Source organism: Arachis hypogaea, chromosome 12, assembly GCF_003086295.3.
Source record: "Arachis hypogaea cultivar Tifrunner chromosome 12, arahy.Tifrunner.gnm2.J5K5, whole genome shotgun sequence".
NCBI classification, from domain to species: domain Eukaryota; kingdom Viridiplantae; phylum Streptophyta; class Magnoliopsida; order Fabales; family Fabaceae; genus Arachis; species Arachis hypogaea.
In genome coordinates, this window is record NC_092047.1 from 103856903 (window position 1) to 103875975 (window position 19073).

General features: G+C 38.5%; 1 protein-coding gene and 1 non-coding gene across 3 annotated transcripts; one reads left to right on the plus strand and one right to left on the minus strand.

Moving 5' to 3' along the window:
* The first annotated feature begins 47 nt into the window (after nt 1–47).
* Nucleotides 48–7917, plus strand: LOC112727983 (transcription factor bHLH162). Of its 2 annotated transcripts, XM_072209606.1 has the most exons (4): nt 48–284; nt 393–734; nt 1590–1645; nt 7623–7917. In XM_072209606.1, the coding sequence occupies exons 1-4, from the start codon at nt 141–143 to the stop codon at nt 7780–7782; spliced, it is 702 nt and encodes a 233-aa protein (XP_072065707.1). In that variant the 5' UTR covers nt 48–140; the 3' UTR covers nt 7783–7917. The 2 variants fall into 2 exon arrangements, with proteins under 2 accessions (XP_072065707.1, XP_025633731.1); XM_025777946.3 differs by lacking the exon at nt 7623–7917 and having other exon boundaries at nt 1590–2149.
* Nucleotides 7918–11583: 3666 nt separating this feature from the next.
* On the minus strand, nt 11584–11691 carry LOC112732190 (small nucleolar RNA R71). Its single transcript, XR_003167926.1, has one exon. It is a non-coding gene; the product is annotated as a small nucleolar RNA R71 (small nucleolar RNA).
* Nucleotides 11692–19073: the final 7382 nt, after the last annotated feature.

Here is a 19073-nt window from a genome sequence, read left to right on the forward strand (position 1 = left end):
ACACACACGTGCACATATACATCTATATATGTGTTTATGTCTAATAATTAAGCTCTTGCAAAGTGCAAAACCTACCTTCTAGTCTTTTAGATTATAATTAGGGTAACCCTAGACAATAAACAACCCGAAAAAAAAAATCAATGAATCAATTGGGAAGTAGAAGTCAAGCTTCTCCATCTTCAACAAACAAGAAGAAGATTGAGAGAAGGGTCATTGAGAAAAACAGAAGGAACCACATGAAGATGCTCTACTCCAAACTCAACTCTCTTCTCCCTAGGCCCAAGGTATACTCTCTCTCTCTCTCTCTCTCTCTCTCTCTCTCGATGTTCCATATAATTGTTCTGTAACTACTAATTTTATTTATAATAATCATTACAAAATAAATGTAAAAGGAACCGTTGCCATTGCCTGATCAAGTGGACAAGGCCATAAACTACATAAAGAGCTTGGAGGAGAAGGTGAAGATGGCTAAGGAGAAGAGAGAGAGGTCATTGGGAATGGAAATCCGAAGAAAGAGGACACGTGGTGATTGCAGCGGTGTTGATCGCCAAAAACCGCCACAACTTGAGGTTCATGAAATAGGTTCGTGTGTTGAAATTGAAATGACATGTGGATTAGATACTCAGTTCATATTCTATGAAATCATTCGTATTCTGAATGAAGAGAATATTGATGTCAAGAGTGTCAATTCCTCACTCATCGAGAATTCCATGTATCATATTCTTCGGGCAGAGGTATACTTACATGCATATATACAAACAATTTCCCTAGATGATCAACTATCTAACTAATAACAAATCAACAAGTATTTTTAAAATGTACTTTATATTAATTAATTATCATTAATTAATAATTATTTAAATTTCATTCTTTAAAATATATAAAATTAATAATTATTAATTACATTTGTTTAAAATTAATTAATTAAAAATTATTTATCTATACTTTTTCATATACAAATTACAAACTATAGAATTATTTAGGGTTTATTCGTATATTTTGACTCTTTTAAATTAATTAGATTTTAACATAATAAGTGCTTCTAATAAATTTGAAATTAAATCTTAATAATTAAGAGATAGATATTGCTGATTAAGAATTAGATATTGTTGGTTAAATGCTGATCAAATTTTAATAAAAGTGTTGACTTTTAGACTTTTTTTATACTAAAATTCTTAAAATACAATACAACTAATTTGTTGTCAAAGATAGGAGAGAGGACCAAACTCGTAATCATTTATAGATGAAATGAGTATCTTTTTACTTTTGAAAAAAAACCGAAATATTTGATAAAAAAAATTAGCTAAAAATATATTGAATTTATTATTTTATTTAATATTTATAAATTCTAATAATAATAAAAAAATACTAAATAAGATAAATTTTAATTTTTTTTCTAGCATTACTGAAAAAAAAATACCACTTTTTTATTTTTGCCAAATAATTTAAACTCTCTATTAGCTTGATGTTCTTGAGGAATGTATGTTACGTAGCAATATATGGTCCTTAAATAACTAAAGAAATTCTTTTAATGCTTTCTATATTCTCTCTTACACTACTTAATTAATTTTTTGTGGAATTTTGTGCAGATTTCACCGTCTTTGCTTCAATTCGGTGTGACTAAAGTAAGTGAGAGATTGAAAAGGTTTGTGAATGAACCAACCAGTGAAATTGAATTACAATCTGATTATCAGTTGTTGGATTTTGAGATTGATACTGATGAATTAGCGGAGCTTTTAGATTTTTTAGAAGAGAAATAATAGGATTTAGAAAGAATACTTTTTATCAATATTAGATTATTAGTCAAGATTTTGCCTTAATACTTTATTTTTAGAATTTAGATCTTCTAAATTTTAAATTTATACTTTAAAGAGTAAAATGTGATCTTCTATCCTTAAATGATTTCTCTCTCATATTTATTTTTGATCTCACCTATAAAATAAATGGTGAGAGATCACACTTTACTCTCTAAAGTGAAATTCAAACTTTAGAGAATTCAAATCCTTATTTTTATACTATTAGGATATAGGGATTAGAATTTAGATTTTATAAAATTGTTGATCAAATGTTGAAAAAAAAAAATTTTTTTATTAGATACATAATATTGTTTTTCTTACAATATAAGCAAGGATTTGTTTGATACTAAAAATGATTGTTTATCTTGTTCTATAGCTTGATTATTATGGTTTTTCATAATGGGATTTTTTGTTGAAGAATGCAAAATTTTACTAGATTTGTTGATTTTTCTTTATTAAAAATTTTTTATCATGGGCTTTTTCTTTATTAAAAAAGTAAACATTCACTCTTCATCCAAAATTTACCCACCATCATGGCATTATACCCTTCCATAACATCTAATGAGATAACTTCACTTCAAATTATGACGGATAGTTAGCTATTGCCTATTGAAAATTGGAATAACCAAACGTCATTATTTATTATTTTTTTTTTTGAACAAAGGAGCTCAACACAGAAAAGTGGAGCGAAAGAACAAACAAACAAAAAAACATGTAAAGATTATAAATAGACAATTATCCCTAGTGTCATCTCCGGTATTGCCATCAACAACAAAAGGGATCCAAGCTACTCCACTTTCTAAAATTGATTAAAGATTTTTGGAACACCTCCTCCGTACTCCCTTCCTTCTTATTGAAAAGCCGTCCATTCCTTTCTAGCCAAACGTTCCAAATAACCGAAAAAAAACATATGAGCCACTTGTTGCGCTCTCCCTTCCTATTAGCAACACTTGTTCAGCTCTCAAAGTGTTCTTTCAGCGAGCCCGGAAAAGACCACAATCTCCCAAAGTCACATAGCCAATGACACCACACCTGCCAAGTAAACTCACAGCCCAGAAACAAGTGATAAATATATTCGACGTCTTTTTTACACAACACGCATATGTTATCACCCTGGCTAATAATTCCCAATCTATGCAGTCTTTCTTTAGTGTTAACTCTTCCTATCAAAGTAAACCAAATAAATAACTCTACTCGCGGCGGAACCAAACCTTTCCAAATGGTTCTGGTGAAGCTGTAGCTAGTTATTTCTTCCGGGACGGATTCTGACTGCATCACCTGCACAAAGGAGTTAGTTGAAAATATACCTTCCTTGTCGAACTTCCAAACAACTCTATCTTGCTTTCCATAAGCTAGCTTAATCGGCCTTAAGGTTTCATGTAGCCGGTCCACTAATTCCAACTCCCATTGGTATAACTCTCTTCTCCACTGGAAATTTCAGATCCACTCTAACCCATCCCAAAACCCACAATCCCCTATAACAGATCCTATTTGGTTTGAAACAGAGAAAAGTCTCGGAAAACTCATCTTTAACGGACCACTTTGTAACCAAACATCTTCCCAGAATCGAGTTCGCCTTCCAACACCCACCTCCATAAATAACCCCGCTACCATCTTCTCTCTCACATTACTGTCCCTGACCTGCAACTGACAGATATCCTTCCAAGGCCCCCTCTAGTAGGTAATGTCTGAGCTGATAACATCACATTAGGGTTCAAGTCATAGTACGAGCACACGACCCTCTTCCATAATGGACACTCCTCTTTTTGAAAACCGCCACCACAACTTGAACAGAAGTGCAGTGTTTCTAATCACTGCATCACCCACCCCCAACCCACCCGCCTTTTTAGGGGCCTGAACAATCTCCCACTTTACTAGTGCCAAACCATTTCTGCCTTCCTCCTTGCTCCATAGGAACCTCCTCTGCAACGATATCAACTTTTATGCCACAGCTTTTGGCATCTTATACAAGCTCAAATAGTACATCGGCAAGCTATTTAACACAGATTTAATAAGTACAAGCTTACCCGCTTTATTGAGAACTTTTGCCTTTCATAAGCTGAGCTTTTCCTCAACCTTGTCAATTATCGGTTTCCAAGTCCTGACCAATCTGGGGTTTGCTCCTAAGGAAATGTCAAGATATCTGACTGGAAGAAATCCCAATAAGCTACACATGTTGTAAGTCCACTACTGGTCACAATTTATTGGGATTAAGCTTGACTTATCAAAGTTAATAGATAGCCCTGACATCATCTCAAAGCATCTTAGCAATCTGGCATAGTTCCTGATGGTCTCCTCCTCTGGTGGACAGAACAATATAGTGTCATCTGCAAACTGCAAGTGTGATAACTCTATATTGTCCTTACCAATCAGCAGCGGCAAAATACGTTTGTTCCTGATTGCCTCCCCTACCATCCTATGAAGAACATCAATAACCAGAACAAACAGAAATGGAGATAGTGGATCACCTTGTCTCAAGCCCCTCTCCATCTTGAAAGGTTTAGATGGTGAGCCATTAATCAGGATCGATATAGACGTTGTACCTAGGCACTCCTTCACCCATTCCCTCCATCTCCATCCAAAGCCCATCTTCTGTAGCACAATATCCACAAAGCTTCACTTTACCCGGTCACAAGCCTTCTGGAAGTCTAACCTGATAATTGCCGCTTTCTTCCTCTTTGTCCTTAACCAGTGCACTGTTTCACATGCAATAAGAGCCCCATCATGTATTTTCCGTCCCTTCACAAATGCGCTCTGGGTCTCCCCCACTAGACCTGGTATGACTGATCTCATCCTCCTAACCATCACTTTGGAGATTACTTTATACACACAACCTACCATACTGATCGGTCGAAGATCCTTGATCTCCTTCGCTCCTGTGAACTTTGGTGCAAGGGCCACCCAAGTAATATTGGAATCCGAAGGCAACCTTGACGATCGAAAGAAATCCAGAACAACTGTCATGAACTCTGCACCAATCTCGTCCCAGCATTTCTTGATGAAATTCATATTATATCCGTCACTCCTTGGAGCCTTGGAGGATTCACAATCCCAAACAGCTTCCTTTATCTCTTCCATTGTCAGTAATCTCTCCAGAGCTATTGAGTCTTCTACATCAATTCGATTTACCAGACCGTCTCTGAAACCCACAATCGGTGATCTCTCCTGGTGGTACAGATCTTTGTAAAAATCTCTGATTGCAATCTTGATCCGAGCTTGATTTCTTATCAACCTTCCCTTAATTACCAAAGTATCAAGTCTATTGTTCCTCCTTCTTGCCGACGCCAGGTTATGGAAGTACCTAGTGTTCATATCCATATCCTTCGCATGCCTGGAGCGCGACATCTATTTCCATTGTAGTTCTTTTCTGACATACCACTGCTTGCAACAGCCTACTAAAGCCTTCCTTCTAGCCTCCACTGTATCATCATAAACTCCGTTTCCTACCAAATCATCTAGCTTCATTATCTCCTCCTCAAAGCGCTGTATTTTCTTGTCCATGTCACCGAAATTGTCCTTGTGCCATCTTCCCAAAGGCATCCTTAAAGCCTTCAACTTATCTGTGAACTGTAGCTCACCAAGATTCCTCCATTCTTCTCTGACCATTCTTAGGAACCCGTCATGTGTAAACCAGGAGTCCAAGCTACGAAAAGGTCGTGGACCGCCTCTGAGATTGGTATCCTCCACTATAATTGGGCAGTGATCTGACAGGCCTCTCGGTCCCCCTTTTAATCGAATCTCCAGGAACTCCTCCGTCCATTCTACACTCACTAGAACTCTATCAATGTGGCTGCAAGAGTTGCCTCTAAACCATGTAAATTTCCGGTCATTCAACGGTAGATCCACTAACTACATATCTTGTATCCAACACTTAAAATCTTCTGCAGAGACTGTTAACCTGTCCTGACCTTTTCTCTCTTCAACCTGTGTAACCTCGTTAAAATCACCCATGTAGCATATCGGAATGTGACATAGACCAGCTATGAAGCTCAGCTCCTCCCACACAGCAAGTTTTTCAACTCTTGTATGAGCACCATATACCAAATAGAAAGCACAGGAAAAATTATTTTTCAATAAGACTCATTCAACACATAGCCATCTCTCCCCTTTATAACAGTTATGCATTCTAAAAAACAAGTCATCCCACATTAGCAGCAACCCCCCGGACGCGCCATCCGAACCCACATACTCCCACCCCACAGCATCGCTCCCCCAAATACGTACTACATCAAATTTAGTCACAGCTTGCATTTTAGATTCAATCAGGCCTAACATATTCAGCTTTTGTTTCTTTTTGAGATCTTTTACCATACTCAACTTACCAATCCCTCCTAACCCCCTAACATTTCAATAGCTAAAAATCATAATAAACCTTTGTTACACACCTTATTGAGCTTTTTCGGTCTGCATCTACGTGCCTTCTCTTTCTGCTTAGCCAACCTCCTCTTTTTGGCAAGCGCTTCATTCTGTTCCTGTAAAATCGCCATTATGTCATCATCTTCATCGCACTACATTGCTCCAGATTCTACTGCCAGATCCCAAGCCTTTTTATTCTCAATCATCTGCGCTTCTCTTTCAAGAGCCTTACCATCACTGAACCTTTGGTCCCCGGTACTAGCACCCACGCATGCTCCGTTATTTCCACTGACCTCAACAAGGCTAGCAACAATAGTGGTTATAGTTCCTTCCCCATTACCGTCTTCAATAGTCTTATCTTGGCCACGTGTAATATCCTTCCCCAGCATTGAACTTGGCTTCTTTGTCTCTCCATCAAACCCATCTTCCCTGGAGGCTTCATTTCCTCTTGTCACCGATGCATCGATCACTGAAGGCATAGGAAAGCGTCCCTTAGGTATCATGTTAGCCGCGCGATTCCCAGCCCCAGTGCCTCGTGCTCCCGCCGCATCATTAGCGTCCAGGGCACCTCCTCCAGCAATGACATGTGCAGCGGCGCACGGGCTGGTGGATGGATCGTATCCTTCATGATGGAGTCCAACCCGATCCGGCGTAGCATGCACGGAAGGCATAGGGAGGCGGCCCAAAGAATTTACGTCAGCCGCGCGGTGCCTAGCCATAGCACCTGTAGCGCCGTGCACAACCCGACAGTCACCTGGCGCTTCAGTTCGAGTGGCGCTCCTGCCTGGTGCTCCATCCGCGTCATTAGGGTCCAGAGTAACCCCTCCAGCAGTGGCCTGTGCATCGCAGCACGACCCGGGAAATGGACCATACCGATCCAGACGGACCCCGACCCGACCCACCCGCTGGATCAAGCTTGCCGTGTCCTCCTCAGCAGCGTCTGGCCCAACAGTTGATGAGTAGTAGCCCATTAACCTCTCTACAGCACATGTGCCAACCGCTTGGTTTTTGGGCCAGCCCTTAAGCCCTTTTTGGTTATTATTTTCCCTCCAATAGTCATTAACATTCAGCCCGTCACACTTATAATCCCAGCTAACGGTTTTTTCAGAGTCAGCATCAATAGCCAAATCCTGACCTTCCTTGAATCCAGCGATTCCCTCAATAACAGCATCCTCCATTATCCTCGGACATTTAAGGCCAATTGAATTGCAATAATTCCATTCATTCAAAATATTTTCTGAAATTACCAATCTACCCTCATCAGCTACCTCTTCTCTTTGCACCACCATCGCCCTATCAACCACCGGATCTCTACTTGCCACTGGTACTTGATGAGCGGATAATTTATACACTTTTTGGCATTGTTTTTAGTAGAATCTAGTTACTTTTAGGGATGTTTTCATTAGTTTTTATGTTAAATTCACATTTCTGGACTTTACTATGAGTTTGTGTGTTTTTCTATAATTTCAGGTATTTTCTGGCTGAAATTGAGGGACTTGAGCAAAAATCAGATTCAGAGGTTGAAGAAGGACTGCTGATGCTGTTGGATTCTGACCTCCCTGCACTCAAAATGGATTTTCTGGAGCTACAGAACTCAAAATGGCGCGCTTCTAATTGCGTTGGAAAGTAGACATCCAGGGCTTTCCAGCAATATATAATAGTCTATACTTTGGCCGAGTTTAGACGACGCAAATGGGCGTTGAACGCCAGTTCTACGCTGTTGTCTGGAGTTAAACGCCAGAAACACGTCACAAACCAGAGTTGAACGCCAGAAACACGTTACAACCTGGCGTTCAACTCCAGAAAGAGCCTCTGCATGTTCAACATTCAAGCTCAGCCCAAGCACACACCAAGTGGGCCCCGGAAGTGGATTTATGCATCAATTGCTTACTTCTGTAAACCCTAGTAACTAGTTTAGTATAAATAGGACTTTTTACTATTGTATTTGACATCCTGGATTGTATTTTTGATCCTGTGATCTTGTTTTGGGGGCTGGCCATTCGGCCATGCCTGGACCTTTCACTTATGTATTTTTAACGGTAGAGTTTCTACACTCCATAGATTAAGGTGTGGAGCTCTGCTATTCCTCAAAGATTAATGCAAAGTACTACTGTTTTTCTATTCAACTCAACTTATTCCGCTTCTAAGATATTCATTCGCACTTCAACATGAATGTGATGAACGTGACAATCATCATCATTCCCTATGAACGCGTGCCTGACAACCACTTCCGTTCTACCTTAGATTGAATGAGTATCTCTTGGATCTCTTAATCAGAATCTTCGTGGTATAAGCTAGATTGATGGCGGCATTCATGAAAGTCCGGAAAGTCTAAACCTTATCTGTGGTATTCCGAGTAGGACTCTGGGATTGAATGACTGTGACGACCTTCAAACTCGCGATTGCTGGGCATAGTGACAGACGCAAAAGGAGGGTGAATCCTATTCCAGCATGATCGAGAACCTCAGATGATTAGCCGTGCTGTGACAGAGCATTTGGACCATTTTCACAAGAGGATGGGATGCAGCCATTGACAAGGGTGATGCCTCCAGACGATTAGCCATGCAGTGACAGCGCATCGGACCATTTTCCAGAGAGGATAAAAAGTAGCCATTGACAACGGTGATGTCCTTACATAAAGCCAGCCATGGAAAGGAGTAGGATTGATTGGATGAAGACAGCAGGAAAGCAGAGGTTCAGAGGAACGAAAGCATCTCTATGCGCTTATCTGAAATTCTCACCAATGATTTACATAAGTATTTCTATCCTTATTTTATTATTTATTTTCGAAAACTCCATAACTATTTTATATCCGCCTGACTGAGATTTACAAGGTGACCATAGCTTGCTTCATACCAACAATCTCCGTGGGATCGACCCTTACTCACGTAAGGTTTATTACTTGGACGACCCAGTGCACTTGCTGGTTAGTTGTATCGAAGTTGTGAATGAAAAACAATTTATTAAGACGTGCGTACAGAGTTTCTGGCGCCGTTGCCTGAGATCACAATTTCGTGCACCAAGTTTTTGGCGCCGTTGCCAGGAATTGTTCGAGTTTGGACAACTGACGGTTCATCTTGTTGCTCAGATTGGGTAAATTTCTTTTTGTTTTATTTTCAAAAAAATTTTCAAAAATCTTTCAAAAATTCCTCATCTGTTTTCGAAAATTATTCTAAATTTTTAAGAATGAATTCTAGTGTTTCATGAAAAATGTTGGAGCCTGGCTGGCTGTAAGGCCATGTCTAATTCTTTTGGATAGTGGCTTCCAACCATCAGCATAGAGGCAAGTTAATTTGATAAGTAATGAGCAGTATATTCTGATGTTACATGCTAAAGCTTGACTGGCTATTAAGCCATGTCTAACCCCCAGATTGGAGCTTTAGATTAAGAGTGCAAGATTCCTGGAATTCATATTAAAAATTTTGGAATCCTTATTTTTCTTTTTCACAAATAATTTTCAAAAATTCCAAAAAAATTAGAAAATCATAAAAAATCAAAAATATTTCATGTTTCTTGTTTGAGTCTTGAGTCAATTTTTAAGTTTGGTGTCAATTGCATTTTTTTCTAAAAAATTTTATGCATTTTTCGAAAAAAATCATGCATTCATAGTGTTCTTCATGATCTTCAAGTTGTTCTGGGTAAGTCTTCTTGTTTGATCTTGATGTTTTCTTGGTTGGCATCTTTTCTTGTTTTTCATATGCATTTTTGCATCCATAGAGTCTAAACATGAAAGATTTCTAAGTTTGGTGACTTGCATGTTTTCTTTGCATATAAAAATTTTCAAAAATAAGTCTTGATGTTCATCATGACATTCAAAGTGTTCTTGGTGTTCATCTTGACATTCATAGTGTTCTTGCATTCATCACATACTTTGATCCAAAATTTTCATGCATTGCATCATTTTTTATGTTTTTCTCTCTCATCATTAAAAATTCAAAAATCAAAAAAATATCTTTCCCTTTTTCTCTCATAAAATTCAAAAATTTGAGTTGACTTTTTCAAAAATTTTTAAAATTCAATTGTTTCTTATGAGTCAAATCAAATTTTCAATTTAAAAATCTTATCCTTTTTCAAAATCTTTTTCAAAAATCAAATCTTTTTCATTTTTCTTAGTTATTTTCGAAAATTTTAAAAATATTTTTCAAAAATCTTTTTCTTATCTTTATCACATAATTTTCGAAAATATCATCATCAATTGATGTTTTAATTAAAAAATTTCAAGTTTGTTACTTGCTTGCTAAGAAAGATTCAAACTTTAAGTTCTAGAATCATATCTTGTGATTTCTTGTGAATCAAGTCATTAATTGTGATTTTAAAAATCAAATCTTTTTCAAAACTAATTTCAATCATATCTTTTCAAAAATATCTTTTTAACTTATCTCTTTCAAAATCTTATCTTTTTCAAAAATTTGATTTTAAAATTATTTTTCTAACTTCTTATCTTCTTATCTTTTCAAAATTGATTTTCAAATTTGTTTCAACCAACTAACTAACTTTTTGTTTGTTTCTTATCTTTTTCAAAACCACCTAACTAACTCTCTTTCTCTCTCTAATTTTCGAAAATATCTTCCCTCTTTTTCAAAATTTCTTTTTAATTGACTAATTATTTTCATTTTTTATTTTAATTTTCGAAAATTACTAACCTTTTCAAAAAAAAAAACTATTTTCGAAAATCACTAACTCTTTTTCAAAAATTATTTTCGAAAACTCTCTCTCTCTCTCATATCCTTCTAATTATTTATTCATCTACTAACAATTCATCTCACCAAAAATCCGAACCCTCTCTCTCTGAGTTCAGATTTCCTCTTCTTCTTTTCTTCTACTCACATAAGGGAACATCTATGCTTGGGCAAAAAGGATCTCTATTATTATTATTTTTTTGTCCCCTCTTTTTCATATGAGCAGGAGCAAGGACAAGAATATTCTTATTGAAGCAGATCCAGAACCTGAAAAGACTCTGAAGAGGAAACTAAAAGAAGCTAAATTACAACAAGCCAGCAAGCACCTTTCAGAAATTTTCGAACAAGAAGAGGACATGGCAACCGAAAATAATAATAATGCAAGGAGGATGCTGGGTGACTTTACTGCACCTAATTCCAATTTACATGGAAGAAGCATCTCCATCCCCACCATTGGAGCAAACAATTTTGAGCTGAAACCTCAGCTAGTTTCTCTGATGCAGCAAAACTGCAAGTTTCATGGACTTCCATCTGAAGATCCCTTTCTGTTCTTAACTGAATTCTTGCAGATCTGTGATACTGTTAAGACTAATGGAGTAGATCCTGAAGTCTACAGGCTCATGCTTTTCCCCTTTCCTGTAAGAGACAGAGCTAGAGTGTGGTTGGACTCTCAACCCAAAGATAGCCTGAATTCTTGGGATAAGCTAGTCACTGCTTTCTTAGCCAAGTTCTTTCCTCCTCAAAAGCTGAGCAAGCTTAGAGTGGATGTTCAAACCTTCAGACAGAAAGAAGGTGAATCCCTCTATGAAGCTTGGGAGAGATACAAGTAACTGACCAAAAAGTGTCCTTCTGACATGCTTTCAGAATGGACCATCCTGGATATATTCTATGATGGTCTGTCTGAATTAGCTAAAATGCCATTGGATACTTCTGCAGGTGAATCCATTCACCTAAAGAAAATGCCTGCAGAAGCTCAAGAACTCATTGACATGGTTGCTAATAACCAGTTCATGTACACTTCTGAGAGGAATCCTGTGAGTAATGGGACGCCTCAGAAGAAGGGAGTTCTTGAAATTGATACTCTAAATGCCATATTGGCTTAGAATAAAATATTGACTCAGCAAGTCAATATGATTTCTCAGAGTCTGGATAGAATGCAAGCTGCATCCAACAGTACTCAAGAGGCATCTTCTGAAGAAGAAGCTTATGATCCTGAAAACCCTACAATAGCAGAGGTGAATTACATGGGTGAACCTTATGGAAACACCTATAACTCCTCATGGAGAAATCACCCAAATTTCTCATGGAAGGATCAACAAAGGCCTCAATAAGGCTTTAATAATGGTGGAAGAAATAGGTTTAATAATAGTAAATCTTTTCCATCATCCACTCAGCAACAGACAGAGAACTCTGAACAATACATCTAATTTAGCAAACTTAGTCTCTGATCTATCTAAGGCCATTGTAAGTTTCATGAATGAAACAAGGTCCTCCATTAGAAATTTGGAGGCACAAGTGGGCCAGCTGAGTAAAAGAGTCACTGAAATCCCTCATAGTACTCTCCCAAGCAATACAGAAGAAAATCCAAAAGGAGAGTGCAAGGCCATTGAAATGACCATCATGGCCGAAACCACAAAAGAGGAGGAGGACGTGAATCCCAAGGAGGAAGACCTCCTGAGACGTCCAGTGATCAATAAGGAGTTTCCCTATGAGGAACCAAAGGAATCTGAGGCTCATCTAGAGACTATAGAGATTCCATTAAACCTCCTTATGCCATTCATGAGCTCTGATGAGTATTCCTTTTCTGAAGAGAATGAGAATGTTATTGAGGAGCAAGTCACCAAGTACCTTGGTGCAATCATGAAGCTGAATGCCAAATTATTTGGTATTGAGACTTGGGAAGATGAACCTCCCTTGTTCACCAATGAACTAAGTGTTCTGGATCAACTGACATTGCCTCAGAAGAAACAGGATCCTGGAAAGTTCGTAATACCTTGTACCATAGGCAACATGATCTTTGAAAAGGCTCTGTGTGACCTTGGTTCAGGGATAAACCTCATGCCCCTCTCTGTAATAGAGAAACTGGGAATCTTACTAAAATCTCATTAGAGATGGCAGACAATTCAAGAAAACAGGCTTATGGACAAGTAGAGGACGTGTTAGTAAAGGTTGAAGGCCTTTACATCCCTGCTGATTTCATAGTCCTAGATACTGGGAAGGATGAAGATGAATCCATCATCCTTGGAAGACCCTTCTTAGCCACAGCAAGAGCTGTGATTGATGTTGACAGAGGCGAATTAGTCCTTCAATTGAATGAGGACTCCCTTGAGTTTAAAACTCAAGGACATCCTTCTGTAAACATGGAAAAGAGGCACAGTAAGCTTCTCTCAAGACAGAGTCAACCAGAGCCCCCACAGTCAAACTCTAAGTTTGGTGTTGGGAGGCCACAACCAAACTCTAAGTTTGGTGTTGAACTCCCATATCCAAATTCTAAGTTTGGTGTTGGGGAGTCTCAACAATGCTCTGAATATCTGTGAGGCTCCATGAGAGCCCACTGTCAAGCTATTGACATTAAAGAAGCGCTTGTTGGGAGGCAACCCAATTTTTATTTAATTATATTTTTATTAGTTATATGTCTTTATAGGTACATGATCATGTGGAGTCACAAAATAAATAAAAAAAAATTGAGAACGGAATCAAAAACAGCAAAAGAAAAATCACACCCTGGAGGAGGATCTGGCTGGCGTTTAAACGCCAGTAAGAAGCATCTGGCTGGCGTTCAACGCCAGAACAGAGCATGGTTCTGGCGCTGAACACCCAAAACAAGCATGGTTCTGGCGTTCAACGCCAGAAATGGGCAACAAATGGGCGTTCAATGTCCAGAACAAGCACCAATCTGGCACTGAACGCCCAGAGTTGTGTGCAAGGGCATTTTGCATGCCTAACGGGTGCAGGGATGTAAATCCTTGACACCTCAGGATCCGTGGACACCACAGGATCATCTCAGGATCTGTGAATCTCACAGGATCCCCACCCACCTCACCCTCTCTCTCTCTCTCCATTCATGGTCATCCCTTCTGTTTTCCATTCACCACTCACATCCATACACACATCACTCCATCTCCTCCATATCTTCTTCTTCTTCTTCTATTCTTTCTTCTTTTGCTCGAGAGCGAGCAACATTCTAAGTTTGGTGTGGTAAAAGCATAAGCTTTTTGTTTTTCCATTACCATTGATGGCACCTAAGACCAGAGAAACCTCTAGAAAAGGGGAAGGGAAGATAAAGGCTTCCACCTCCGAGTCATGGGAGATGGAAAGATTCATCTCAAGGGTCTATAGCTCAGTGGTAGAACATGTGGCTGCGAATCAAGAGATCCCTGAGATACCTCAGGGGATGCATTTTCCTCCACAAAACTATTGGGAGCAAATCAACACCTCCCTAGGAGAATTAAGTTCCAACATGGGACAATTAAGGGTGGAACATCAAGAGCACCCCATCATCCTTCATGAAATAAGAGAAGATCAAAAAGCAATGAGGGAGGAGCAACAAAGACAAGGAAGAGACATAGAAGAGCTCAAGGACATCATTGGCTCCTCAAGAAGGAAACGCTACCATCACTAAGGTGGACTCATTTCTTGTTCCTGCATTCTCTGTTTTTCGTTTTCTATATGCTAAGTGCTTATCTATGTTAGTGTCTTATTACATGATCATTAGTATTTAGTAACTTTGTCTTAAAGTTATGAATGTCCTATGAATCCATCACCTCTCTTAAATGAAAAATGTTTTAATTCAAAAGAACAAGAAGTACATGAGTTTCGAATTTATCCTTGAACTTAGTTTAATTATATTGATGTGGTGACAATGCTTCTTGTTTTCTGAATGAATGCTTGAACAGTGCATATGTCTTTTGAAGTTGTTGTTTAAGAATGTTAAATATGTTGGCTCTTGAAAGAATGATGACAAGGAGACATGTTATTTGATAATCTGAAAAATCATAAAAATGATTCTTGAAGCAAGAAAAAGCAGCAAAGAACAAAGCTTGCAGAAAAAAAAAAGGGGCGAAAAAAAATAGAAAAAAAAGAAAAAGCAAGCAGAAAAAGCCAAAAGCTCTTAAAACCAAGAGGCAAGAGCAAAAAACCAATAGCCCTTAAAACCAAAAGGCAAGGGTAATAAAAAGGATCCCAAGGCTTTGAGTATCAGTGGATAGGAGGGCCTAAAGGAATAAAATCCTGGCCTAAACGGCTAAACCAAGCTGTCCCTAACCATGTGCTTGTGGCGTGAAGGTGTCAAGTGAAAACTTGAGACTGAGCGGTTAAAGTCAAGGTCCAAAGCAAAAGAAGAGTGTGCTTAAGAACCCTGGACACCTCTAATTGGGGACTTTAGCAAAGCTGAGTCACAATCTGAAAAGGTTCACCCAATTATGTGTCTGTGGCATTTATGTATCCGGTGGTAATACTGAAAAACAAAGTGCTTAGGGCCACGGCCAAGACTCATAAAACAGCTGTGTTCAAGAATCATCATACTGAACTAGGAGAATCAATAACACTATCTGAACTCTGAGTTCCTATAGATGCCAATCATTCTGAACTTCAATGGATAAAGTGAGATGCCAAAACTATTCAAGAGGCAAAAAGCTACAAGTCCCACTCATTTAATTGGAGCTATGTTTCATTGATAGTTTGGAATTTATAGTATATTCTCTTCTTTTTATCCTATTTGATTTTCAGTTGCTTGGGGACAAGCAACAATTTAAGTTTGGTGTTGTGATGAGCGGACAATTTATACGCTTTTTGGCATTTTTTTTAGTATGTTTTTAGTAGAATCTAGTTACTTTTAGGGATGTTTTCATTAGTTTTTATGTTAAATTCACATTTCTGGACTTTACTATGAGTTTGTGTATTTTTCTGTAATTTCAGGTATTTTCTGGCTGAAATTGAGGGACTTGAGCAAAAATCAGATTCAGAGGTTGAAGAAGGACTGCTGATGTTGTTGGATTCTAACCTCCCTGCACTCAAAATGGATTTTCTGGAGCTACAGAACTCAAAATGGCGCGCTTCCAATTGCGTTGGAAAGTAGACATTCAGGGCTTTCCAGCAATATATAATAGTTCATACTTTGGCCGAGTTTAGACGACGCAAATGGGCGTTGAACACCAGTTCTATGCTGCTGTCTGGAGTTAAACGCCAGAAACACGTCACAAACCAGAGTTGAACGCCAGAAACACGTTACAACCTGGCGTTCAACTCCAGAAAGAGCCTCTGCACGTGCAACATTCAAGCTCAGCCCAAGCACACACCAAGTGGGCCCCGGAAGTGGATTTATGCATCAATTGCTTACTTCTGTAAATCCTAGTAACTAGTTTAGTATAAATAGGACTTTTTACTATTGTATTTGACATCCTGGATTGTATTTTTGATCATGTGATCTCGTTTTGGGGGCTGGCCATTCGGCCATGCCTGGACCTTTCACTTATGTATTTTTAACGGTAGAGTTTCTACACTCCATAGATTAAGGTGTGGAGCTCTGCTGTTCCTCAAAGATTAATGCAAAGTACTACTGTTTTTCTATTCAACTCAACTTATTCTGCTTCTAAGATATTCATTCGCACTTCAACATGAATGTGATGAATGTGACAATCATCATCATTCCCTATGAACGCGTGCCTGACAACCACTTCCGTTCTACCTTAGATTGAATGAGTATCTCTTGGATCTCTTAATCAGAATCTTCGTGGTATAAGCTAGATTGATGGCGGCATTCATGAGAGTCCGGAAAGTCTAAACCTTGTCTGTGGTATTCCGAGTAGGACTCTGGGATTGAATGACTGTGACGAACTTTAAACTCGCGATTGCTGGGCGTAGTGACAGACGCAAAAGGAGGGTGAATCCTATTCCAGCATGATCGAGAACCTCAGATGATTAGCCGTGCTGTGACAGAGCATTTGGACCATTTTCACAAGAGGATGGGATGCAGCCATTGACAAGGGTGATGCCTCCAGACGATTAGCCATGCAGTGACAGCGCATCGGACCATTTTCCAGAGAGGATAAAAAGTAGCCATTGACAACGGTGATGTCCTTACATAAAGCCAGCCATGGAAAGGAGTAGGATTGATTGGATGAAGACAGCAGGAAAGCAGAGGTTCAGAGGAACGAAAGCATCTTTATGCGCTTATCTGAAATTCTCACCAATGATTTACATAAGTATTTCTATCCTTATTTTATTATTTATTTTCGAAAACTCCATAACTATTTTATATCCGCCTGACTGAGATTTACAAGGTGACCATAGCTTGCTTCATACCAACAATCTCCGTGGGATCGACCCTTACTCACGTAAGGTTTATTACTTGGACGACCCAGTGCACTTGCTGGTTAGTTGTATCGAAGTTGTAAATGAAAAACGATTTGTTAAGACGTGCGTACAGAGTTTCTGGCGCCGTTGCCTGAGATCACAATTTCGTGCACCAGTACTATCGATAGCAAGTTGCTTGTACCTAAATTCTCGCATGCTTCTGGGGGGCCGGCTTTGCTATCGTCCTCAACGTTGCACTGTGAACCATAACTCTCGTATCCAATTTCTCTGACTAGGACGTCGAATCCACTAGTACCAATGGTGATGTGAATCCACTCGTTGATAGTATCCATAATACAAGTGTCGATCTGAACCCGACCCACACTGAACGAGAGACATGATTTCGTGCCTTCGTCTCATCCAACAACTTCTCCCCATTGACTTCCTATTAGCTTGAAAGTTTTCTCAGACCACGTATGCAAAGGAACACCAAAACACTCCAGCCACACCCTTCGAGTATCACTACGCTCTTCTTCATCCCATCTCCATACGCTATGGAAGAACTTCAAGCAATTGTTCATTTTGAACGTAAAAGCTTTTTCAGCACTTAGAATACTATCGAAAGTCAAGAGAGTTTTGTACACCCCTAGTTTTCGTATCTCTATGACCTGCGGTAAATTCTTACTGATTGTGGTCCTCAAAGACTTGTAGACGATCGCCTTAGTTATACCACCTATTAGACTTCTCTGCAACCAGACCAGGTTCTCCTTTGCCACAGATACTTCTATCTTCTTTCTCCACCCGTTGCCATGAGGGTCTCCTTTCTTTTCCTCTTTTCTCATCTCTTTCACGTTCTTCTCTAGTTCCCTTTGGCTGAGGTCATGTTGCGGATGGATCTTCACCGTATTCTGAGCATTAGGTGCCTTCTGATGTCTCTTAATATCCGTCGTTTCATCCGTGCGACGATATCGCGCTTCGCCAACGGAAACCACCTTTTCCCGCAGCTTCATTCTATTCATTTCCACAATAGCCTTCAAAGCTCCACCCTTTGTTGTATATCGGATGAACTTAAAAATGTATGGTCTTCCATTTTTTTGTTTACGTGATAAGTAAATATCATTTATTCGTCCCGTCCAGTTGAACAAATGAAATAGCTCCTTCTTCGATATATCTACGGGAAGATGTTCTACAAAGATAGAGAACGACTCGTTTTCCAATTGGTAGTACTCTTTTCAATTCCAAACCCTAGGATCTCTGCTCAAAAGCCTAACTCTACCCCTCCCAGAGTTTCCCACCCGTTCTCTCTCTCTACCTCTCATCTCTCTCTAACTTTTTTTCCCCGTCAGTTACTGGCTTTTATTAGGTCAAACCTTAAAATGTTAACAACTTAACGTCGTTATTTTCTATGACAATCAAGTGTGTTGGTGAATTCAAATTTTCTAGTTTTAAATATTACAATATAAATATCTCATTTTTATACGTTCGTTTTAATGGGTTTTAAATATTCTTCTGTTGATAAGTTTTATCAGAAGTTTATTTATATGATTTAAATAAGTTTAAATGTGTGTTAGATATCATATTTTTTTTTTTTTGTATAAGGAGTGCTAAGTAATTAACAGAATTTGTGATATATAGTTATCAATTAGTCATTATTAATATTTTTAATGATATAAAAATTATATCTAGTGTAAGATTATTTTTTTTATATAATTAACTACTAGTCAAATTTTGATAAAAGTACTAATTCTTTAGATTTTTTTATTTTTTTTTTTTGTATTATTACTATGGTCCCGAAGAGGTTTTTTTTTTTTTCCCAACAGGTGCGCTGAAGAGACATGGTGAGGGGTTAATTGAGTAGTGTTAGAGAGCCAATGGCCTAAGTGTACAATGTACAATGGGCTAAATATTTGGTTTATGAATAAAATGAACATCACCTATAAAAAACTAA